The 27834-nt window shown below is 26.9% G+C and overlaps 2 protein-coding genes across 2 annotated transcripts; both read right to left on the bottom strand.

Annotated features, from left to right (window-relative positions):
- Window positions 1–5226: 5226 nt before the first annotated feature.
- On the bottom strand, window positions 5227–6295 carry LOC123198597 (zinc finger A20 and AN1 domain-containing stress-associated protein 6-like). The gene has a single exon (XM_044613311.1). The coding sequence runs from the start codon at window positions 5942–5944 to the stop codon at window positions 5420–5422; it is 525 nt and encodes a 174-aa protein (XP_044469246.1). The 5' UTR covers window positions 5945–6295; the 3' UTR covers window positions 5227–5419.
- A 9378-nt stretch (window positions 6296–15673) lies between these two features.
- Window positions 15674–26513, bottom strand: LOC123198891 (receptor-like protein 56). The gene is made up of 12 exons (XM_044613690.1): window positions 26101–26513; window positions 25833–25994; window positions 25031–25105; window positions 23491–23565; window positions 23108–23182; window positions 22480–22545; window positions 21515–21589; window positions 21032–21106; window positions 20781–20846; window positions 20416–20490; window positions 19379–19453; window positions 15674–17940 (listed from the first exon to the last, which is right to left on the bottom strand). Exons 1-12 carry the CDS (start codon window positions 26489–26491, stop codon window positions 15815–15817), a joined length of 3336 nt encoding a protein of 1111 aa, XP_044469625.1. The 5' UTR covers window positions 26492–26513; the 3' UTR covers window positions 15674–15814.
- Between the last annotated feature and the right edge of the window lie 1321 nt (window positions 26514–27834).

The raw sequence follows: 27834 nt of genomic DNA, 5'->3' as shown, positions 1-27834 counted from the left end.
ACATATCAATAAGACCCTGGACATCTTCATCATTTTGGATCTATACGGGACAGTCGAACTCTATTTTTCTTGGCTTCATTGATAGTTAAAGGTAGTTTTTCATTGGATCAATACTGCAAGACTTCTTCAAAAGCTCAATAAATCCCTCGAATGTTGTTCCATAAGGGATTTTAATCAATTGTTTGACTCCTCCAACATATTTCATTGTGTTGTTGCCACCTTGAATCCATTCTCCCTGGTAACGAACCGATGCACAACCATCTATTTTAATTATCAATCCTGCAATGACAAGTTTTTGAAAATAATTATTCATTTATAATAAAAAAATCTGTAATAACTATGTAAAACAGTCGTACAATTATTAATATAAAAAACACTTTACATATTTTTCTAATATTTTATTTAACCCCCTATAATTATTTAACAATTTATATAACACTCTCGTATGTTATCTTATATCAAAATGCATCTATATGTTCTTAACGTTCTATTTAAAACGTTTTTATAATATCTATACTTTGAAATAGATATTCAAATTCTATACCTTAAAATACTTTAAAATGTCAATAATAAAAAATTTCTTCAGAAATATGAAAAATACGAGTTGATATATCATAAAACAGTGATTTTCAAAAAAATAGAACTGAAATTCGAATTCTAAAAGTTGAAATACCTTAGAATGACAAAAATAAAAAATTCTTCAGAAATATGAAAAATACGAGTCGATATATCCTAAAACAGTGAAATTCAAAAAACAAAACTGAAATTCGAATTCTAAAAGTTGAAATACCGTAGAATGGCAAGAATAAAAAAATTCTTCAGAAATCTGAAAAATATGAGTCGATATATCCTAAAACGTTAAAATTCGAAAAAAAGAAACTGAAATTCGAATTTTAAAAGTTGAAATACCTTAGAATGACAAGAATAGAAAAATTCTTCGAAAATCTGGAAAATATGAGTCGATATATCCTAAAACGGTGAAATTTGAAAAAACGACACTGAAATTTGAATTCTAAAAGTTAAAATACCCTAGAATGACAAGAATCAGAAAATTATTTAAAAATTTGAAAAATACGAGTCGATATATCCTAAAACGGTGAAATTAAAAAAAAAAACTGAAATTCGAATTCTAAAGGTTAAAATACCGTAGAATGGCAAGAATCGAAAAATTCTTCGAAAATCTGGAAAACACAAGTCAATATATCATAAAACGGTGATTTTAGAAAAAATATAACTGAAATTTGAATTCTAAAAGTTGAAATACCTTAGAATGACAAGAATCGAAAAATTCTTCAGAAATCTAGAAAATATGAGTCGATATATCCTAAAACGGTGAAATTTGAAAAAACGAAACTAAAATTCGAATTCTAAAAGTTGAAATACCTTAGAATGGCAAGAATCAAAAAATTCTTCGAAAATCTAGAAAATACGAGTCAATATATCCTAAAACGGTGAAATTCGAAAAAACAGAACTGAAATTCGAATTCTAAAAGTTGAAATACCGTAGAATGACAACAATCGAAAATTTTTTCAGAAATCTGGAAAATACGAATCGATATATTCTAAAACGGTGAAATTCGAAAAAACCTAAAATTTCATTTATAATGCTCCTACAATGTTTAATATCAAAATGCCCCCCAATTTTAATAACATTTCATTTGACCTCTCAATTATCTCTTTCTTTATTTAATACCCTTGTATGTTGTCTTGTATCAAAGCAATACCTATCTATTCTTAACATGTTATATAAATCCTTTATATATTGTATATTATAAAAAAAACCCATATTTATCTAAAATTATTTTAACCCCCCATATTTGTCTAACATTCATTTACCCCTATATTATGACATATAAACTAGACTTAACAAATAAAATTAAGTTTTAGACTAAGATTGGTATAAATACCTTTTTTTGATGAATAGTTTTTTTTCGAATCGAATTCAAAAATACAAACTTCTTTTGTACGAACGAATCCCTACTAATTGATCTTGAATAAAAATGAGAGTGAGAGTGAGTGTTTGAGTGATATGAGAAGTGTGTATAATAAAAGTGAGTAAAGAGAGTTTATATAGATGAGGAGAAGGGTAATTTTGACATTTTAGAAAAAATTATGAAATAAAGAAATATCAAAATACCCTTACAATGTTTAATATCAAAATACCCCCTAATTTTAATAAAATTTCATTCAACCCCTCATAGTGAGTGAGGAGGGTTTATATAAATGAGGGGAAGAGTAATTTTGGTATTTTAGAAAAAGTTATGTGCATTTTTGCTTAGAAATAGTAAATTTGGGCATTTTTGTTTGAAAATAGTAACTTTGGACATTTTTGCTTAGTGGGAACACATTTTGGCCATTTTTTATAAGTTCCCTATTTACACAGAAAATTTTGTATTGCATGATCAAAATTTATATAAAAAATATTAAAATATTTTTTATCACAACAAATATAATAGTAATTTCGGTAAAATGAAAATAAGAACTGTGAATCAGAATTTTTCAAGAACACATATATATATATTTTTTTAAGATCTATTTGAATTGTGATGTGATAATAATTTTAGAAACCAAATACAATTAAATATTCTAAATTATATAATTTTTCTATTTATTCATTTAAAATTTTTGCTTTCAAAATGAAAAAAATTAAATTCAAATTTTACTATAAACAGTAATATATCCCTTATTTCCGAGAATTAAAATTAAATTCTATATTAATCCAGCAGAGGGAAATTTAAGTCATATTTAGCCGGGCAGCTGCCAATAACCCATAGTACTAGGGATAGATACAAACCAAATCTGAACACCCTTAAACTTAAATTCAACTTAAGTAAAAAATAACTCAATTCGTGTCCAGCAAGCCAACATTAAAAGTGATTCAAGTTTGATTTGAATAAAATAATTTAATTTGAATTCAATTCTAATTTAACTCAAATTTATAATTTAAATTCGTAACTTCAATATATGACTTAGATTCATGGTTCGAATTCGCGATTCAATAACAAAACAACGTTTAAAAATTACTTAATATAATTCAAATCGAACCACAAACTAAGTTTAAACCAAATCAAACTATATATTTATCTCGTAAACCAAATCAAATTGAACCTCCTAACTCAAATTTGATTCAAATTCAAATTAAACAAATTTGAACCAAATTGAATTGACCTGAATCAGCTTTCAAGGTCAAGCCAACTCATTTTGGTCCAACATTAAATAGGGTCTTCTCTTTTTCTATGTTATATTAAAAAAAAAAAAAAAAAGAAATAGAAGAATGATAACCAACATCATTTACAATGCATACAAAGTTCAATTTGATTCTAACCAGACTTAATCTAGAAACACTAGCTCAAAATGGCCAAAGGACTTACTCCCCCCCAAAGTATGTTGTTTTTCCAAGTTTCTCCCCTTTAATTTTGAAAATCTTAAATACCTACTCATGATTGATTAAAATTAATGGTTTTAAGGGCAAAATAGTTATTTTATCTGTAATATTAAAAATAAACTAAAATACAATATACTTTTGCTCCCCTAAACTTTAAAAACTAAAAGTTTTTCCCTAATCGAAGTTTTAAAAAATGGCAATTCCCCCCTAGCGTTTAGTTTTCAGAAGCTTCCACTCCTTCTGGCGACCTCTCTCCACTCAGTTGGACGCTTGATCAGCGTCCAATGAAACTTGGGAGACAAAGACGAGGATCCCGTCTTCATCTGGGAGGATAATTGTCTTTCCAAAATTGTTTTCCCGAACAAAGACGGGATCCTTGTCTTCGTTTGGGAAAACGAAGAGTTTCGTCTCCCGTCGTCTTTCAAGCTTCATTGGGTGCCGATTAGACGTCCAACTGAGTGAAGAGAGGTCATTGGAGGGAAAGGAAGCTTTGGGGGAGAGAGAGACCGACCGCAATGGCGCCATAGATCTGGAAATTAAACCCTAAAGGAGAACTATCATTTTTCAAAACTTGGGCTAGGGAAAAACATTTAGTTTTTAAAGTTTAAAGTGGGGAAAAAAGATAAAATTTTAAGGGGTTAGACTACGTTAATTTTAACCGCCTATGAATGGGTAAGTGGGATTTTCAAAATTAAGGGGTAAGAGCTTGAGATTGGAGGATACTTTGGGTGGGAAATAGTCTTTCGACCGCTCAAAATAGACAAACTAAAACATCTTTATCTCCAGCTCAACTTGACTTATAAATTCAAGGCTCAAACTTGGTTTTGAGCAACTTGGTTTGGAGCAACTTGATTTTATACTCAACCTTTGGTTTGAACTCAATTTATTCGATTTGAACTAGAATCAAACTCAAATCAACTTGGATTGTATCCAACCTTACTTGGCATTGCCTATATGGCAACCCTTTTCTCCTATATTTCATCATACTTGTATACATATCCAAGCTCAAATACATAATTTTTTAGAGAAAATAGAAAGAATGAAAACAAAATCGGCATCGCTACCTAATATTGCCTATAAACAAACACACACACACACACACACAGAGATTTGAGGAATTGTAAGCATAAATCCAAGCTTAAGTACATTCTTGTGCATATGAAACTTGATTACACAGCTAGTTTTCCAATGGATAGCCATAAACACATTTGCTGAAACCATGCAACAGAGAAAGGTAAAATCCTACAATATGGTAACACTAACTCTGACTGACAGGCCGAAAGCATAAAGATTAGGATTATATATACTTAAAATACAACCAAATAATTTCAGTTATACACCACAAATTATGACATGTTACCACTTGCATTACATACTTCAGATGCCTTAAAATGAACTGAACCCTGAAATGAATCGTATTCCTAAACAAAGAGACACTTTTGGATGAACCTAGCACTGCAACGCAAACATGTTCCTAAACATATAAAAAAACAGCCATCAAGGGGATTACTTGGTTCATTAGATATGGGATTCCGATCTTAAAATGCCACTATTGAGAGTATCACAAACCAAGTTGCTATAAAGATATACAGTACACACAAAATTGCATGGATGCAACTCTAAATACACGAGGACAGCTTTTTCAATGAAGTAATGCAAATATGCAATCAAATATTAGTCTTTTAATCACTCTTCTACATACAGCCTCAAATCCTAACTTTATGAATGCAAGTAGCAAACGATCTTTCCGCACATAAATTGAAACAACACAAGAAGTAATGAAACAAGAGAACAAATACAGCAATGGGGACATACATACACAACCAAAGTGAGAACTCACAGCTAGAAATTACTACTAAGCAATATATTAACCAAATGTATTTGACATCAAATTCCACATGCAATAAACCCAAACAACCAAACTGTACACAAACACAAACAAAAGTACCAAAGCAATGGAGGCAACTTATTATCTCCAACACCACTCTTCATACACCAAACCTCCATCGCCACTGCCACCATCCCCGCTCCCCATCATATCTTCTCAATCTTATCAGCCTTCACCACCGGATTTGCCTTCGCAACAGCATCCTGCCCTGCACTCTTGTAATCAAACACACAGTTATGCTTATCTGAGTATCGATGAAACGAGCAAAACGTCTGCCCACACCGGCACTTAAACCCCGTCAAGCCAACCCTTTTCTCGCAAAAATTGCACCTATTGCGGGGTGGTTTCTCCACATTCTCATTCCCCCTTCCCACATTCCCCGGCGATGGCCCCTCACTTGCAACACCCTGTTCTACCACAACAAAACCCTCTTTCCCAACTGGGCTCGTCTTAATTTCCTCTACAACCGATTTATTCTCGCTCTTTTTTGATTCTTCATCAAAGATTTTGGATTGTTTCAACAGATAATCTTTGTAGCACTTTGAACAAAGATTATTGGAGCTTGAACTCCCAAAGAATCCACAATTATTTGCACATAAAATTGGGGTATTTTGAGGTTCAATCTCAAGACTAGTCTCTTCTAGCTTTCTCTTTTGGGATTCTTGTTCCATTTTTTTTCTTCAATTTATCAACAAGCAATTTAATTTAAATTAATTTTTTCCTTTTTTCAAAAAAGAAAAAAAAACTAAAACCCTAATATATGAATCAAATCAAATCATAATTCAAGAGCTACAAAGAATAGATAAATCTGAAACTGAACGAAAATGGAAACGTAAGCGACCAAGGGCAACATACACGGATATGACGTAGACAATTTATAGATCGGAGATTGTACGGACGAGAGTCAACGATTGAGATTTGATATGATGAGAGATTTGGAGTGACAATTGATGATGAAGCAGCAGAGGTTTGAGAGAGAAAGACAGAGAAGTAACCTGTGGAAGCTGGCAGGTAGAAGATAAATATTTTTTTTTGGTAAAGTTTTAATTTTTGTTTTTTTGTTTCCTAGCGGAGTCCCTATAGATTTGTTAAATAACAAAAACACCAATTATTTTTGGAAACGATAAAACTCTCCGAATTGATTGGCATGATTATAAAACCCCCTTAAAATTGTGCAAAATCTTTCTACTAAAAATAAAATTATATGCATAAATAATAAATATAATTTTATATATAAATAATAATATATTATTATATTATTAAATAATTTTAAATTAAAGATAAAATTATATAATTACATATCATTGTTTATACACAAAGTTGTATAAATTGTTTGTACATATAGTGTTACCCTTATACAAATGTAAATAATTAAGATGTCAAAAAAGATAAAGTTTGACCGCTAAGGCCGAAACTTTCTACACCTATGACACCCATGGTAATATTTAGTATGTATTTGGTTTGGATAATATTTTTAAAATAAAAAATAAAAATTACTACAAAGATATAATAGTTCAAAAATTAATAAGAATATATTAGTATTTTATTAAGTTAAATTGATATATATAAATAATTTTGTTGATAGTAATAAAAAAATAAAAAAATATTATTTTATTTAAATGTATTTAAATACATTAAATTAAATCAAAAGTGCGGTGACATAAAAAACCACCACAAATCAAAAGTGAGTGCTAAATTAAAGAGTTTAGTGGCATCGACAAAATCAATACAGTTGACCTCGATCTCATATTCTCATATTGACCGAATGGATCTCGATCTCATCTTCTCATCTCAAAAAAAATCAATAGCAGTCTTATCTCTTATATCAATAGTAGTATATCGATAATGGTTGGACCCTACTAGTGTTCGGATCTTTGTTGGATCTCATTTTTGCTAAGAATTTCAAAGATAATCAATTCAACATAAACCAATTGTGAATAGATGATGGAGTCAACAACATGGGTCAATTTGATGAGAAAGATTTTAACAAAAAATAATATTCTCAATTTTTTCTGATGATCTAGGTGGCTTTGGTTTGGGTTATGGCAGGTGTCAAATAGTTTGTGTGAGTGGTGGTGGTAGCGTAGGGGGTGCTAGTGTTAGTAAGTGATAGCGTGAGTGATTGTAATTTTAATTAAATACAAAAACATTTTTGTTTTGAAAATTGTAGAAGTAAAGGCAAAATAAACACATTGAGAATCTGGTTTACTTGTTATTTTAATTGAACACAAGGGCATTTATGCCCAAAAAATTTAATAAGTGTAATAACAAAATTAAAATTTTTTATTACTTGATGAACAAATCATAGCAATGCAAAAATAAATTGTCAACTAATCATATTATTAAATCGCATATTGTTACATTATTTTGCATGAACAAATTAGTTTTTTTTTGTGTGTGTATAATTTTATTATAATATAAAATAGGCATTGTATAGATATATGTATCTCTAAAAACCACCTCGATAGCCCAAAGTAAAAAAAAAAAGATTTTGATCCCTACATTGCACATAGAGCAAGGTCATCGCAAATATAGAGGAGCTTCGATGCCCAAACCAAGCAATGTGTATCTAACAGAGAGGAAGTGTGCCAATTGCCACTAGAACTCACATCAAAGAGCAATCTTGTTATGATGATCTTGTAATCTAAATGAAATTGAATGCAAAGTGACAACATCATTTCCCATAGTCCTTGGAGTGCTTGTATCATTCCTAACATCTGAGTAACTTCATAAGGGAGACTTTTTTTTAGATATCTCTAGTTATCTCTTTCTCTTAGAATCTTCTTAAGCAAAAAAGATATTCAATGGATCATTTCTATAATTCTTCTGATAATTTATCGAAATCACATTTGTAAATGTTCTCAAGTAACACATTAAGAAAAAAGTAACAACACTATAACAAATATAGGTTTTGCTCAAACAATTAAACTAATTAAAAAATTACTTCACTTTTAATAGGTTATTGCTATTGTTAATCATGCATGGAACACTTTTCTATTGCATTTTCATCACAACTCTCATATAATATCCTCGTACAATTAAACTATCACATTAGTGTATTTTCTACATTAATAAAGGATTTTCTAGTGATTTTCTTAAATAGTAAGAATAATGATCTTCCATCATATTTTTCAAACCTTTCTTTTATATTTTTTCAGTTATTTCACAATCCTTACAAAACTGTTTACAAGAATACCCAAATTTTTCACAAACCATTGAAAACCTCCTATAATCATTTAAAACTCTCTTTATATAATTTAAAATCCTTCCATCTCTTCAATAATTGTAGAGGGTATTTGTTGAAATCTAAAAACTTTAGGTAGTTAAACAATCTCATTAGGGGGTATTTGATGATTTCATCTTTGTTTCAACCAAAGATGACCAGAAAGGAAAGGGAGAGCAATCAAAGAGAGAGATAAAGTGGGACAGAGGACAACCAATTGTCGGAAAAGATGAATCAGTGCCAGAGAGAAGAGGTACAAACCTTAGGGGACATTTGTTAGTTTTCAAAATTTGAGTTGAGAGAAAATTGTAAGATTTCTAAATTTGAGGAGGAAAATATGATAAAACTTTAATTTTTTTTAATTTTTAGTAAATAACGGTTTTACCCCTAATCCTAACTAAGATTTTTAACAAAAATTTGCTTATGAATGAGTATTTAAGTTTTTAAAAGTTAGAGAGTGAGAGTTTGACACTTCACTATACCTTGAGTGGGAAAAAGTCTTTGGCCTATTTTTTTGAATCCAATGGGGTTAAATGACTCTCTCTGACCTTCCCTTAGTCCACCCTGGTTCCAAGCAATATATTATTTTTGTAAAGAGCAATGTTATGTGCATTGCGTGTATAGTGCATATAGCATAATATTCAAATGATGTATCATTATATGATTAATTATTACTTAATTTTTAATTTAAAATTTTCATATCAGTATCCAATTGGGTCCTTTGACTGGGTTATAAAGTTTTATTGTTTCATGAAATATCAAAAACCACCCTAAAAAAGGGTTTTTGATATTTTAAGGTATTTTAAAATATTTTGTAGAAAATTTTATGATATTTTTTTAGAAATTTTTTTATCATCTCAGGGAGGTTGCCATTCCTTGCTGAGATTCAGCAAGGCACTCGTAATAATATATAATGTATGAATGAGTGAATATGAATGATTTAAATAAATTAATATATTAGTATCTGATTTAAGAATTTTAAGTTAAAAATAAAATAAATAATTTGATCATTCAATAACATAATGATATGTTAATTTATTTGTACCGATTAAGTATAAATTAGAGCACTTGTTAATTATTTTGCAGGACTGAGTGTAAAATTAACCAACTCTTTTTTTTAATTATGATAGTGTAGTAATAAATTCGTGCAATTTTATTATTTTTTAATTATTTATGTTGAATGTAAATTCATATAATTATTTTATATTTTACAATTTATTATAATTTGTAGCAGATTCAAGTTAGTATAATTTAATTGGAACAATAGAATCATGAAAATATGGGAAGTAAAAAAACTTACTCATTAATTTCTTTTTTTCTGATTTTCATTACGTAATGAAAATTCATTGATATTCGATATTCACCAAACCTTAAAGAAATTAAGCCCAAAATCCAACTTAAGACCCAATTCATCAAGCCCAAACAAAATGATGAACAACCACGAATTCAAATTTCCTTCCTTCAACTCATCAATGTAAATACTTCCTGTAGCAATCATCTTGTAGAAATACATGTATAAACGTTAATATGTCATTATTTGATTAAATATTTTTGAATTAGTAACCCAATCACATAATAATATTCATTGTCGATAGTAGTTTGTATAATTTAATTCAGACTGTAAAATTAGATCAAATAGTCTAAAAATTTTAGTTTGGTTTGATTTGAGTTGATAAATTTTTGAAAAATAGTTTTTAGTTTAGGCTACGATTTGAGCCATTTTTACACTAAACCAAACTATAAACTGTATTTTTTAAAATGCATATATATTTAACAAAATATTTCAATAAGCAATGAGATGTATAACTTTTTTTTCATATATATTTTGTTATTTTCTTTATACGTATATTATATATATATATATATTTCATATTTATTTTACATGTGTATATTATGTTTTAAAGAACTATAATTCAATTAATTTTATTAAATAATATATACTTAGAATTGAATAATTTTAATAGGTTCAAACTGTAATTCAAATAGTATTTTTTTAGTTTGGTTTGAAACAAAAAATAGTTTGATTTGATTTGAAAATTTGGTTTGAAAAAACTTTCAAATTATACTAAATCAAACCGTGTATTCCAAAGATGTTAATGGGCTAGGTCGGATTGACTCTAGTTATACCCATCGAGCTAATGGGTTGGGTCAGCCCTTAGGCCCAAAAGTAATGAGCCTTTAGGCTAGGCCAATCTATTGATGTGTGAAAGCCCAAGGCTTAGGCCTTAATTAGGCTGGGTCGAGTCGTGCCTTAATAGGGTTGGCTCGACCCATTTAAACAATATTTAAAAAGAAAAATTGATTAAAAATTTTTAAACACAAATTTATTTTTCATATATTGAAAAAATTTTGATTAAAATTTCTTATATATATTTCATATTTATTTTACATGTGTATATTATGTTCTAGAAAATTATAATTCAATTAATTTTATTAAATAATATATATGTAAAAACGAATAATTTTAATATGTTTAAACTGTAATTCAAACTGTATTTTTTTAATTTGGTTTGAAACAAAAAATAATTTGGTTTGATTTGAAAATTTTGCAACTCGTTTTTTTTCAATTTGGTTTGAAAAAACTTTCAAATTAAATTAAATCAAACAGTGTGCACCAGAAATGTCAATAGGTCAGGCCGGACTAGCTCTAGCTATACCGATCAAGCTAATAGGTTGAGTTGGGCCCTAGGCCTATATAGTAATGAGCCTTCAAGTCGAGCTAACCCATTGACGTGTGAAGGCCCAAGGCTCAACCCTATATATATAGGGTTGGGCCAAACCTTAATTGGGTTGGGTCAAGCCGGACGGACCTGACCTATTTAAATAATATTTTAAAAAAATTTTGATTAAAATTTTTAAACATAAATTATTTTTCAACTATTAAAACTGAGGATAGTACTTCGAATATTTTATTTATAATACCTCACTTGCAGTAGAGAAATATTGTGGTTACATGATGAAAAATATTATAAGTTTATAATATAGTATAAATAAATTAATTTACATATTGTATAAATTAAAAAACATAAATAAAATAAAAATAAAATTATAAACATAAATAATTATTATTTATGAATTCAAATAGTTTCCAAAAGAGAGTTGATGAAAGAAAATGAGATTGAGAATATAATAAAAAAATTGAAATTGAGAAATTTGTAAATAAAATTGAAAATGAAGAAAAGTTGGATGAGTTTATATTAAAAAAATAAATTAATTAAAAAATTAAAAAAACTAAAAGGGTTGGGCCAAACCTTAATTGGGCTGGGTCGAGCCGGACCTGACCTATTTAAATAATATTTTAAAAAAATTTTGATTAAAATTTTAAAACACAAATTATTTTTTAATTATTAAAACTAAGGATAGTACTCCGAATATTTTATTTATAATATCTCACTTGCAGTAGAGAAATATTGTGGTTACATAATGAAAAATATTGTAAGTTTATAATATAGTATAAATAAATTAATTTACTTATTGTATAAATTAAAAAACATAAATAAAATAAAAATAAAATTATAAACATAAACAATTATTATTTATGAATTCAAATAGTTTCCAAAAGAGAGTTGATGAAAGAAAATGAGATTGAGAATATAATAAAAAAATTGAAATTGAGAAATTTGTAAATAAAATTGAAAATGAAGAAAAGTTGGATGAGTTTATATTAAAAAAATAAATTAATTAAAAAATTAAAAAAAATTAAACAAGTTGGAAATGGGCTTTGCCACAAAGGCAGAAGCCAATTCTGCCAGAATGGCAGAAGCCCATTTTTAACAGCAGAAGCCAACCAGGCGGAATCTTGTGGCAGAAGCATAGCAACTAAATATTTTTTTAATTTTTTTATACAATGTTTGGTCGGATCGAATTGGGTCGGCTAGTCTATGGGTTTAAAACTAAAGCCTTAAACCTGGCCCAATAGGCCCATGGGTATACTCGACACGTTACAATATCGAGTCGGGTTTTCTTGTGGTAGGCCTCAATTTTGTGTTTTGGGTTGGGCCTCTATTTGGGCCCACCCAATTGACATGTGCACACCCTTAATTGTTAACATACATAGTATTAGTCTACAAATAAATTTAAATAATAAAGAAGGCCTCATTTAACTTGAAGTGGTGAGATCGAGTTGCTATTTTCATAAAGGTCTGGTTTTAATATAACATTAAATGTAAATAAAATGTGTAAAACCTTGAATAAGAAAAAGATAAAAAGTGATCAAAACAAATGTTCATTCTTTGGACATGCTTTCTTGCATACATGTTTAATTTTACATACCATATGAACTAAGCCCATATAATTTATTACTATCAAAATGACATATGGAGTGAGAAACTTTAGAAAACAATTACAATTTAACTTATTATTAAATGTGATTATTATGCTTTAAATATTCCATCATAATTTCTTAGAGTAAGCATTTTTTATAATTATTGTTTTCTTTAAAAAAAATATAAGAATATTTGTTACACAGTCAAAACTATTCTTCTGTCTAATTTGAGAATATGATAGATGTAAAGACAATTAACAACTAACAGACAAACATTACATCAACTTGCAGTTTGAGAAGAAGCTTTTGATAAGACAGTTTATTACAGAAGCCACAAACAAGAAACAGAGGTTCATGCCCACTATGACTCCTAAAATTTGCCTAACATTAAATAAGAGTTTCTTGTTGTTTTAGACTTATTATGAGTATATACAAACCGATTTGAGTTGGAATAGACTCTGACTTAAGTTCGATTTTAATAAAAAATAGTTTGATTTGAGTTTATCAAGCCAAAATTAAGCGTAACTTGAGTTCATATGGTTCAACTTGAATTCGTGATTTAAGTTCACAATTTATTTACAAAATGATGTTGTTTTGTAAATTATTTATTAATCCAAGCGGCTTATTTGAATAATAAATTTAGGTCAAACTCGAGTTACAATCTGAACTACATATTTTAGCTATGAATTTAAACAAAATTGAGTTAAACTAACTTTTGAGACCGACCCAACTCAATTCGGACTTAACCCTAGTAATTACTTCCCTCAATCTCAGCTATTAAGTGCAATTAATCTCCTACTATATCAGATCATGATGATGTCCGTTAAGTCCTATATTTCCTACAAACTTGTTAATGATATACTTGATAGATCTTTTGACTTTTTATATCAAATACTTCACAGAACCTGTTAATGACATTGGTTAATGTCAAATACATATAAATCATTAGTAATGCATTCCAAACTTATTAGCTCTCTATAGTGATAGTTCCTTTGCCCTTGATATATTTACTATTTCCTTTCACGTTTTTCTGATTTGCATATTCTCTCATGTGCCCAATTTGACCATATTTCCTGCAATTAACATTGGGTCTCTACTAACATTTCCACTATAGTGATATTGTTCTTGTAGTGTGGGTAGGGTGAATAAGTTCCATAATTGCTTTTGTAGTTCTTTGCATTGTTGTTATACTTGTGGTTGTTTTTTTTTTTTTTGTCTTTGGACTCTTTCTAAATTTTGTGCCTTTGCTATCAAAGCACCTTCCTAAAATCCTCCTGTCTCATCATCCTTTTTGGTTTTTGTGTATTTAGTGCATTCACCAACTCCGCCAATTATATACTTGATAGATCCTTTGACTCTTCTAATGAAGAGATTTTAGACTCATATTTCTCAGGTAGAGTTATAAGGATTTTCCACACAATTCATTCATTAGAGAAATTCGTACCAAACAACCTCAACTTGTTCACTGTGCTTAACAACTTGTTAAAGTAATCTTTGATGTTTTTTGTCTTTTTCATCTTCTATATTTCAAACTCTCTGATCAATTTGAGCATTTGCATGTTATTTGTTTTTTCATTACCCTGATATTCCTTTTTTAGGTAGTCCCAAATGTTTTTTGCACAATCCAGTTTCATGATCCCTATGAATATTGCGTTTGACAAAGTAAAAAATAGGCAAGCTTTGGCTTTGAACTTTTTGGTCTTCTTTTCCTTATGGTACTTGAGTTAGGCCATTGTAGGATTTCATGTAATCGATTAATGACATAATCTTCCTCTACTACCTCCCAAAGGTCTAATACATCAAGATGAACTGTCATTCTGATAACCCATATTAGATAATTATCACCATCAAACATTGGTGGTGTGAGAGATGTGAATGATGTATTTGTTTCCATTGTTATGACTTTGGTTTAGTGTTTTGGTTTGTGTTTTTGGCTACCTCAGCTCATAGTTTCATTTGTTATTGTATTGCACAAAGACAACACAAAAATTTTTTTTTTAAGAGATGTATTTTTGGCTTAAAATTATTGGTTTCTTTTTTTTATTCAATACAGAAAAAATCTAAATAATCACTTGATATAGGGATAACTAATAATTTAAAATAACAATTTAAAAATAAGTAATCCTCCTAATGACTTGGTCTTCGTTGTCATCCCAACATAATAACTTCATACATCAGTAGTCCATGTTAGTGTAAATAAGATTATTCAAAAATATTTTCTTCTACTTCTGTAAATTTTTATTTAAAAAGATTAAAAATTGCATAGTTTGGTTTTGCAGACACACATATAGGATGTTTCATTATTGATTTTTTTTTCTTTGATTGATTGAAATAATGTAAAATAATATTGATGTTGATCTCTAATGAACAGAAAGCCAAGCCTTAGAATGAGATAGCAATCTAAAAATCTCTGATGTGTAGAAAGCCAAGCCTTGAAATATTGACATAGGAGGAATGGGATAACAATTTAGAAATTCTGGAGGACTTGGTCAGAAACCCCAGAAAACTATATTAAAGGCATGTCACTTTGGTATTTGATTCTATTACTTATGAAAAAGCTAATTAGTAAATATATGTCATATATATTACATATAACACTTAAACTGTGTATAGAAGTAAGTAATGGTGATTGCTCGTATAATTACAATAAAACTATATGTATAACTTTGTTCACAAAAAACAATATATCATTATATGATTAAGTGTTATTTTACCTTTAATTTTCAACTATCCAATTATATGATGACACCTCATATTTTGTACACATAACATAACTCAATTAATTAATAGTAATAAATGGTGATTTCTTCAAATTAATTTTTTATAAACTTGAGCTAGACCTATTTCATCTTCAACCAATATGGAATAATGAGCATAGAGAAACCTACAACATATAAACTTCATAGATGTAACTAACTAAAGGGATGCCATCTTTTGACTTAACATTTTGATTGACACATGGATTCAACCACTGATAGCTTTTTATACATGAAAATCAAGATGGTATCAACTTATTATGATGTATATATTGATCAAAATAAATGCCAAATATACTTAGGAAAACCAATAAAAACATACATAAAGACGTACATTAATGAAATTAAACCACATTCTACGCCAATGCGAGTTGATCCAAAGGATCACTATCAACACCAATATAGTTGTGACATATGATCCAACAAAACTCCAGGTGAATGCTTCCATGTCGATAACAATTTCATTATTATCTTCATCTTTCATAGCTGTTGGAGGTTGTGGTATTGCCGTATTAGTGCAACTCTTCTTAATTAATTGACCACAAAGATAAAGATTGCCTTTATAACTACTTTCATTAAAACTTCCAAACTGAGCTTGATCGGGAATGGATCCCGATAAGTTGTTGTCTGCCACGTAGAAGACCTCCAAATTATATAGTTGAGTTAACTGTGGAGGAATCTGGCCACTTAATTTATTATGGGAAAGGTCTAGGCTCTCTATCTCTTTCAAATGGGCAAAACTCTCTGGTATAGGTCCCGATAACAAATTGTGAAACAAATTCAATGATAAGACTCCTTGAAGCTCTCCAATTTTTGATGGAATTTCACCAGTTAATTCATTGTCTGACAAATCCAATCCATAAACATGACCAAAAGTATATCCCTTGTATGACTCTAATCTATTTTTCATTGTAAATTCAACTGTGAAGGTTATTTCTGCATACGAAAATTCTCCAAAACCATTATGCATAAAAAATGATGAAGCTAATGTATCATAGAAGACATCTAGGTCATTACTAGACGTACCCCAAGAATACCCATCACTATAAAGTTCACCATCAATCTCCCCTACCATACTCCAACATGTAAAATTAGTAAAACATGATGGTATTGACCCATTGAGTTTGTTACGTGAAAGATCTAAAAGACCTAGCTTTTTTAATTGACACAATTGATTAGGAATATTACCTTGTAGGTCATTGCCTGACAAGAGGAGAAAATGAAGAGTTGAGCGATCATTAAACCAATGAGAATCAATATTTCCAGAAAACTTGTTGTCTCTCAAATCAAGTGTAATCAATTTAGACATTTCAAACAATGAATTTGGGATTGATCCACTCAGAGAATTATTTTGCATGTAAAGATGGTTCACTGAAAGATTAAAGTCACGTGTTATAGATCCTGACAACTTATTTTTAGAGACATCTAGCACTGCAAGACTTTCAAGATTGCTTAGCTGAATGGGAAGAGTACCTTCTAAGAGATTATTTAACATTAAAAGACAAGAAAGACTTGAAATTTTGCCAATCCAATGTGGAATTTGACCAGATACCTTATTGTTACTGATATCTAAGACAATTAAAGAAGTTGCGTTCAAGAGCCCATTTCCAATCTTCTCACTAAAGTTGTTGTTGTCCAAGTATAGCCATCGTAATTGTTTTAGGTTCATATGCCTAGGAAAAATCTGCCCTTGAAATTTATTATCTGATAGTCTTAGTAATGTTAATGAGAAGCAACCATTAACAAAATTATCAGGTAACTCGCCTGAAAAATTATTACTAGACAAGTCCAAAAAACTAAGTCTCTTCATTTCACCCATTGAAGAAGGAATATTACCCTCTAATAAATTCTTTGACATATCTATATATGACAATCTAGGCAAAATTGTACCTATATTCTCAGGCAATTGACCTGTGAAATTGTTTCTAGCAATAATTAGACTATGTAGATTGCATTTAGACTTAGGCATTTGAAAGATTCCCGAGAATGAGTTATTCCTCAAACTTAGATATTGTAATTTGGTATTATTTTCTAGCAACCAAGTGGGAAATTTTCCAACCAATTTGTTATCAGAAAGGCCAATAATTCTTAAATTGTAATGGTATGAAAGAAAAAGAGGTATGACACCTAAGCTACAATTTTGTAATAGGATGACCTCCAAATGATATGTTTGAAGCTGATTTTCACTTGTAGGTTGAAACAGATCATAAGTCGAGGAGCCTTCTAAATTGTTATGGGAAAATGACAAATATTTAAGGGATGTCAGATTACCAACAACAAATGACAAGTATTTCCCACTTAACTGATTGACTGAAAGATCAAGAATCTTAAGGTGAGTTAAGTTGCAAAGGCATTTCAAGTGGTGATTGTAGAAATTGTTGAAACTGAGATCCAATATAACCAAGTTCTTCAATTCACATATTCCTAAAAATGGAATTGAAAAAATAAAAGGTTAAACACTTATACACAAACAAGTGTGCACAAATTAATTATGAAGGAAATTTCGAAATCATATGAAAAAAAAAAATAACAAAATGTTGATAACAAGAAAAGAAGAAATAACCATATTGCAAATCTACTCTTTCAAGCTAACTACAAATATAAATTCTTCCACATAAATGAATATGTTTCTAGAGCATGTATACAAGACAACAATAAACTTTATCTTATACCTATTATATTATTATTATTATCAACACTTAAGTTTCTCAATTTTTTTTAATCTTACACCAAGAGAAATAATTAGATTTTAAAATACAAAAATCACTCTTCAATAACCTTATATGATTTAATTAATTTATTTGAGTTAAATAAATTGTCTGTAAAGACTTTTCAACATATATTGAGACATGTCATGTGATTGCCACTTCATAAGTTTGATTACTTAAGAGGTTCAATTACAAACGGTGTTATCATTCATTTTAACAGTAAAAAAAAAATTTTAGTTTTTTTTATGTCTTCAATATGGACGATTTGATTAACACTTAAATCCTATATATTAAAATTTCTCAAACTTACTAAAACTAGGACCAATAAATAATTATATATTCTCAAAGATTAATTGAATCCAATATTTAAGTATTAAATATTTAAATTGAAGGCTTTAATATTACCTAGTGGAGTAAGAGAACCGTTTATTCCATTATCATTCATATACAACTTTTCCAAACTTCTTAAATTTTGTAAACTTGCATCAAGGAAAAAACTAAATTACTAAACAAGAAATTAAAATATTACCTTATATCCTATTTTCTCTCTTATTTATTTATTTACTTTATTACTATTTAGTTTAACTTATTTAATCAAACTTCTTGGATTAACCAATCAATTATGATATATTTATGATAATTAATCACATGAATAACATAATTGTGATTTTAATTGTATTCTTAGAGTATTTAAGCTATAATCCAAAAGCTAGTAAGTTTAGTTTTTTTTTTAATTATTTGATTTCATTATTTACTTTTAATTTTTAATCTAAAAGTTCTCACATTAGACATTGTCAATAATTATTTGTCAAACAATTTTCTTTTTAAATTATTTGTCAAACAGGCACAATTGGATTATGACATTGTCAATAATTATAAGTTACACTAGATATGCACAATTTGATTATTACATAATCAATCATTCATATCGGATAGTGAAGTATTTACGTAAATGATAATATTTAAATCTTCGTCTACTAGTACAATGCTACTAAACTACCGTTATAAGATCTTTGTTATATGAGTGTTATGTCATCTACTTAGTGTGTACATTATTTTATATATTTAAGAGTACTTCTAACTATATTTGATTTTTTAGTGCAATATTTATATCATAAAATACAAAATTTTATGAATTTTAAAAATCTATATACCTGAACTTGCTACAGAAGTGTTGATTTGGTTATACGATAGATCCAATATTTTTAAGTTTGTCAAATTTGCTAAATCTGCATGAAAAGATTTAAATAAATAAGATATATACAACGGAGCAATCAAGAACATTTATAATTTTGTCTATAATATGAGTAGATTTATCATCAAATATAACAATCATGCCATTATAAATTTTTAAAAAATGTAGATATTACATGCCATCAAACTCGAAATTTTAATGACTTGGAAGGGAATTTAGGGAAACCAATCCAATCATAATATTATAAACTCATCATTATTACTTAAATCCAACCATTTCAAATTTGTCAAATTTCCTACCAATCCAAAAATTTAAATAAATTAGCTAGAGAAGGGTTAATCTAGGTAGACACTAATTTTATACCTCAAAATTTTAATTTCTTGGAAGAGAATTTAGGGAAACCGATCCAATTAAAATATTATAAACCCATCATACTGTTTTAAAAAATGTATCTAATAGTATCTACAAGGAAAACCTCTACTATCATGATCAAATTTCTATATACCAATTTAATTTGAATTTTTAAATTTAATTATTTAAAATAAAATTTGCTTCACGGTAGATGCCCATTTATTTGATTTTCATTTAAATCCAACACTTTCAAGTTTTTCAAATTTGATAAACTTAAGCAGAAAAGAAAAGGAGATAAATAGAATTTTAAAATCATATAAATACATGAACTTTATTAAAAAAAATTTCGCTGAGTAGAAAATGTAAAATTTTCTGATTTAATTCTTAAATTTATAAATGAAAAAGATTAATAGAATTTAAAATTCATATATAGGTATCTATAAATGAAAGAGCAAAATAAAAACATATGCAAATATTTTATATTTGTTTAAAGAATTACTTGATAATCAAAAGGTTAAATTATACGACAACAAAGCTTAAAAATCTATTATTATTAAGATAAGTAAATACCAAAATTGGCAAGATATTTTTAATTTGATAATTTGATATCAAACTTTGAGACCTACTAGTTTTCATTGTTGTTACCTAAAGTAAGAGAACCACTGTTTATTTCATTAGATCTCATATTCAACTCTTCCAAGTTTTCCAAATTTTTTAAACCTGCATAAAGAGACAGTTGGTTAATAAAAGAAGAGACAACAATACTACACTCCTGCTCTTTTGAGCTTTCTAAATATATATATCCCTCTAAAAAATGTATATTATTATTATCTCTCATATCCAACATTCCCAAGTATCACTTTATTTATTTTATAGGTTTGATTGTTTGAAACATATCTTAATATTGTTTATCTACATATAATGTGAAGCGTACTTGGAATAAAGGTTCAATTACAAAAGTGTTGTTATTCATTTTAATAGTAAAAATAAAATTTTGCAAAATTTTATACCTTTAGTATCGGTGATTCGATTCCCACTTAAATCGATTCTCTTCAAATTTGTCAAATTTACTAAACCTACACCAATGAAAAAGACAAAAAATTATAAAAATCAGATAGATAATTATAGAAAAAGTTAGATAATTATGTATTCTCAAAGATTAATTGAATCCAATAGCTAAAATTACATAACAAATTATTTTTAAAATTTTGAATATTAATATTTAAGTATTACATATTGAAATTGAAGATATTATTGTTACCTAGCGGAGTAAGAGAACCACTCATTTCATTAGAACTCATGTACAACTCTTCCAAACTTTTTAAATTTTGTAAATCTGCATAAAAATGAAGTTAGATCACTAAATATATAAGAAATTAAAATATTACTATATATTCTACTTTCTCTCTCATTTATTTATTTACTTAATTACTATTTAGTATAACTTATTTCATCCAACTTGTTGGATTAAATAATCAATTATAATATATTTATAATAATTTTTTATATGAACAATATAATTGTGATTATAATAATATTTTTAGATTATTTACTAGTACAATACTACTAGACTACCAGTATAAAATCTTGGTTATATGAACATAATGTCATCTAGTTATTGTATGCATAAATGATAATCAAATTTTGGTATTTTTGTTTGCAATAACTTGTAAGTATATTTGATTTACATTTTTTTTACTGTGATATTTATAGAATAAAATTCAAAATTTTAAATGTTACATACTTGAACTTGCTAGAGAAGTGTTGATTTGATTAAAATATAGACTCAGGCTTTTCAAGTTTATCAAATTTTCTAAACCTGCACCAACAAATATAAGTTCTCTAAGATTGGACAACGATAGGTATGTAAATTGCATTTGAAAGATGTAAATAGCAATAATGAAAAATTAATAAATAATCAATAAATATCTGTAGTTTTGTCAATATCTAAATATCAATAAATAATCAATATATTTGGGTAATTCAACATGAACACTTATAATTTTGTCTAAAATATGAATAAATATTGTCTTCCCATTTGTCCTCATATATATCAATCATGCCATTATAAATAAATATATGTAGATATTATATGCCATCAAACTTGATATTTTAAATACTTGGAAGAGAATTTAATTTACAAAAACCAATCTAATTCAAACCTGCATAAAAAGAGAACTGATTGACAAAAGAAGAGATACCAATGTTGCAATCCTACTCTTTTGAGATAACCATATTCTTCCACAGAAATGAATATATTTCTAAAGCATGTATACAAGACAAGAGTAGACTTTGTCATATACTTATGGATATTATTATTATCTAAATAATGTTACATTATGACTCAAATCCAACACTTCCAAGTTTATCTTTTTTTTTTTTTTAAGAAAGAATTAGATTTTATAATACAAAAATCACTATCTAAATACCGTATATGATTCAAGTAATTTATTTAAGTCATAATAGACACAATAAAATATAATTAGCTTAAAAAGTAATACTGTATACTCTTAAATTGTATGAACAAACTCTTCAACATATATCAATTTGATAGACATGTCACTTTATTTATTTTATAAGTTTGTTTATGCAAAACATTTTTTGTTTCATTTATCTATATATTATGCAAACAACACTTCGAATAAAGGTTTACAAAAAGTGTTAACATTCATTTTAGCAGTAAACAAAAAATTATGCAAATTTTCGTACCTTTAGCATTGGTGATTTGATTCTCACTTAAATCCAATATTTTCAAATTAGTCAAGTTTACTAACCCTGCGCCAATAAAAAAGTGAAATAAAATATAAAAATCAGATAAATAATTATAGAAAAAGTTAGATAATTATGCATTCTAAAAAATTAATTGAATTCAACTATTAAAACTAGATATCAAGATATTTTTAAAAGTTTTAACATTGTTATTTAAGTATTACATATTTAAATTAAATATTTTAATATTACCTAATGGAGTAAGAGAACCACTAATTTCATTATTATGCATAGACAATTTTTCCAAACTTTTAATATTTTGCAAACTTGCATCAAAATAAAGCTAGATTACTAAACATATAAGAAATTAAAATATTATTATATATTTTTATTTCTCTCGTATTTATTTATTAGGATTGTGAAATAATGCTGAAATTGATAATACTTTAATCTTTATAAACTAGTGCGATACTATTGAACCAACCACATAAAATCTTTGCTATGTGATTTTTGTTTGAATGAATATTTTTATATATACAAGAGTATTTCTAACCATACTTTTGATTTTTTAGTATGAATTTTATTGCATAAAACACAATTTTTTTATAAATTTTTAAATGTTACATACCTAAACTTGCTAGAGAAGTGTTGATTTGATTTGAACTTAGATCCAATGTTTTCAAGTTTGTCATATTTGCTAAACCTGCAAAAATAAATAAATCAGATAAAAAAGAAAAAAGTTTGATAAATAAATAAACCACACACGTGTGTGTGTGACATCAAAATCAAAATTTTAATTATTTGGAAGACAACCCAATTCAAATATTATAAATACATTATTCTGATTAAAAATATATCTAGAACTTATGTTTAATATTATCTACAAGGAAAATCCTCTAATATCAAGATTAAATTTCTATATACCATTTTAATTTGAATTTTCAATTTTAAAAATACTACATAGCTTTTTAAGTATTACATAATAAAATTGAAGGAAGGTTTTAATATTACCTAATAGAGCAAGAGAACCACTTATTCTATTTTCCTTCATATACAACTCTTCCAAACTTCTTAAATTTTGTAAACCTGTATCCAGAGAGAGCCAAATTATTACATAAAAAATTTGTTTGTTATTTATTTACTTAATTACTATTTAGTATAAGTTATTTAATCTTTATTATTAGATTAAATAATCAAATATAACATGTTTAGGATAGTTTATTATGCGAATAATATAATTGCAATTATAATCACATTTTAAAAAAATTTCAGTTATAATCCAAAAGTTTATAAAATTAGATTTTTTAAATCATTGGATTTAATTAATGATTTTTTTAATTTTAAACTAAAAGCTAAAGTTTATAAAATTTCAGTATTAGGTATATTGGACACTTTAACATAAACAATCATCTTTTTAAATTATTTGTCAAATAGACACAACTGGATATAATAATTTATAATAATTAAATTATTATCATATAATCAATTATTTCTATAATAATAATTTATAATTATAATTCAATAATCATAGGCATTATTAGTATAAAATCTTGGTTATCTGATCATATTGCCATCTATTTAGTATTAGTATATGCATAAATGCAAGAGTACTTCTAACTATGTTTTAATTGTGATATTTATGGTATAAAACAAAATTCCATTAATATTATAATTATAACTTAGATCCAACATAACATATATATTGCAATCCTACCATTTTGAACTAACTACATTTATAAACTCCTCTACAAGATTACATTTTATAATACAAAAATAACTCTTTGAAAACCTTATATGATTTGAATAATATATTGATTTGATATACATATTAAGTGATTTTATACCTTTGGCATGGGCGATGTGATTCATACTTAAATCCAAATTTTTTAAATTTGTCAAATTTACTATAATTATGTCAAGTCATTATTAAAAGTTTCTAACATTGCTATTTAAATAATGTTATCTAGTATACAACTTTTTCAAACTTTTTAAATAATAAATTCTATTTAAAGTAAGAGAATCACTAATTCCATTTAAATAATAAATTTAATGTTTTAATGGTATCTAGTATACAACTCTTCCAAACTTTTTAAATAATAAATTTAAATATTACTGTATATCCTCTTATTTTAATTATTAGGATAGTTAAGTAATCAAGAAAATGATAATATTTCAATCTTTGTTATCTGATTTTAATATCATGTATTTAATATTCATAATTGATAAATAAAATTTAATTTTTGTTTATATACATTATTTATATATGCAAGAGTAATTGTAACTATACTTGGTTGGTTGGGCCTTTTTTTTTTTAATTGTGATATTCATAGCATAAAGCCTAAAATTTAGCAAAATTCATAGCACCAAAAGAAAATGAGTTTCAAAACCACGTAGCAAATGAAGATTAAGTAAGATACATTAATGATTTTTATTGGTATAATTGACAAACTCATTACCTTTTAATTTTTTTCTTTGTATGAATGATTTTATATATGCAAGAGTATTAATAACATAAAACTTAAAATTTTGCAAATTTTTAAATACTGCATACCTAAATTTGCTAGAGAAATGTTGATTTTATTGAAACTTAGATCCAACCGTTTCAAATTTTTTAAATTTCCTAAACCTGCACCAAAAATTTAAATAAATAAGATAAAATAGAAAAAAGATAAAGAATTTGAAAACTACATAGAAAATGAAGGTTAAAAGGAGAATTAAGTACTTTAATACAAATAAAAGTTGTCGTGATTTGATAATAAAATTCATATGAAAATACTTGTATTTAGGTACTCTATTTATTCCAACAATTTGATTTAATTTTTTACCAGGATCTAATAAAGAAAGCTCGGATAGCTGCAAGTCTTTTGATATCAATTTTATTACCTTTATGCATGAATTTTTTTTTTTTCTGATCACTGGATTTTAGCCACTGGCTGACCAAAATTCCTTTTTATGATCTTTTACCCAAACAATACAACTTGTCATTGACAAATATTATTAATTATTATTATAAATATACGGTTATAATAGTAAATATAATTATTATTTGGAAAAACAGACACATTATTTATATTATAATTATTAAATGTTTTTGTGTAACTAAATAATATTAAGTTAATAAAACAAAAGAAACTGACACCGTAAACAACAATAAACATCCCCTAAGAATGTTAATATCAATAAATTAATAAGAGAGATTATTGTTATAAATTCCATTAATATCATAATTATAACTTAGATCCAATATTTCCAAGTTTGTAAAATGAATTCTATACCTGCACCAAGAAAAAAGAGTTAGTTTTTGAAATTAGAAATAAAAATAAATTAAGATTAATTAATTAAATGTTGTATACCTTGTTTCACCAATTTGAGACCTTCTCCCATATTATTTCCCCAAAGATTCAAAGTGGTAAGTGAAGTTAGGGTAGTCAAGTGTGATAAAAGGGTGGCGTTGAAGTAATTATCTCTAAGATCGAAGATCTTGAGTTTTTTCAAACTCCTGAAACCATCATTTGCTGTAAAGGTATAGTAAGATAATATAAATACTTTTTGTTTGACTGTTACAAAAGTAATTTAATATGAGCATGTATTTTAAGCTAACTACTTAAATAATATACATACCTTTATTCTCATGCCAACCTCCAAAGTAATTCCCAGATAAATCAAGGTTTTCCAGCTCTTCAAAAGGATGAAACAAGGACAAATTTAGAGTTGGCTGTCTTTGAAAATCTTCATTATAATCGAATTGCCTAGTGTAATTGAGGGACAACTTGATGACATGTCCAGTGGTGGCGTTGCATTGAACTCGCTCCCATTCACAACAATTAGATGTTTTATCATCAGTCCATGAAACAAGACTTTCTTCTGTTTTGTAATCACTGACTGATTTTATGAAGGACTTCAATTCTAATAGACCAATCCTTTCTTTCTCCAAGAAACCTTTGAGTCCATGTGCTTGAACCAAAACTATAGCAACCATCAAGAACAACTTGATCAGCGACCTTTCCATCATATTTTCTTCTTTAATCTATTACTCTACTATGATTTTTTTTCTTTTTGATTAGAGTTATATAGAACTAAATTTGAAGTCTCTATCAACTTTTCTGGTTTTAGTCATGACAATCTCCATCAACTAATGGAGTAAATTACACGATATTGGTTTACTTAATTTGTCAACACAGTTGATAGAATTATCAAGCTTCTAGATTACTAATATATAATCAACTCAAAAATTATAATTCCTCAAAATTTGAAAATTTTATTTAAAATACTAATTTAATCATAAAATCTAATAACTTACTTATTATACCATCCATATGATGCGCTAGATTATGCTAAACATAATAGTCTAGATCCATTCTACCATCAAATAATATAGTTTGATAGTGTAATTAAAACATATTGGATTATACTAGATGGTGCTAGACTTGATAATCTAATACATTATGTTTTATTTAGGGTGCATTTGATTCGAATAATATTTTATTATCAAAAATAAAAAATTATCATAAATTACCAAGAAGATTATTGAGTATAAATTATTAATATATTTGATTAAAAATTATACATATAAATAATTATTTTTCTTAGTTGATATAATAAAAACACATTAAAATATTATTTAATTAAATATCCTTCAATATAATTTATTCTAAAATGTTTTTCATATTACTTATAATATGAAAAAAGAGTATTTTGGTCTTAAAAAATTAATAAGTAAATATATAAATAAAATAAAATCAATATTATCTTAGTGATTTGATAATTTTTTAATATTTAAAGTGAAATTAGTAATGAGATTATCATTATATTAATGTTACATCACCATTTCGTAATTCATTACTAATCTGTCTTTTAAATAAATCATTGGTATTTTGGGAATTAAACTTAGTGTTGAATATACACAAATAGTAATTGCCAACATTCCTATCTATCTTTCTTTCTCTCTCTCTCCATATTTGGACAAGATTTATCAATCAAAGACAACCCATTTAAAATTAAGTTTTATGTATAAATTTCAAATCTTAATCAATTAATGGGCTAACAATTTTTGTTTGTTTAGTTTACCTCAAATTTGATGAGTCAAATAATCAATTTTTTAAGTATGTAATTCTTTTGTTTAAAAAAAAAAATTAAATTATATAGAAGAACAAAATTTTCAATCTATTAAAAAGTAATTACTCATTTAAGTGAATTCATTACAAATATATTTACATTGATTGAGTCACACATAAACAAATATATATGTATATTATTAATTTTTTAAATTAATTTGCAAAAATTTTAGCAGAAACTATTAGATATTAATCACTTAAAATTAAAAAATTATCATCTCACAAGAGGATTCGAATAATT

The sequence above is a fragment of the Mangifera indica genome, chromosome 16 (assembly GCF_011075055.1).
Source record: "Mangifera indica cultivar Alphonso chromosome 16, CATAS_Mindica_2.1, whole genome shotgun sequence".
NCBI classification, from domain to species: Eukaryota; Viridiplantae; Streptophyta; class Magnoliopsida; order Sapindales; family Anacardiaceae; genus Mangifera; species Mangifera indica.
This window is presented reverse-complemented; position numbering and strand designations above follow the sequence as displayed.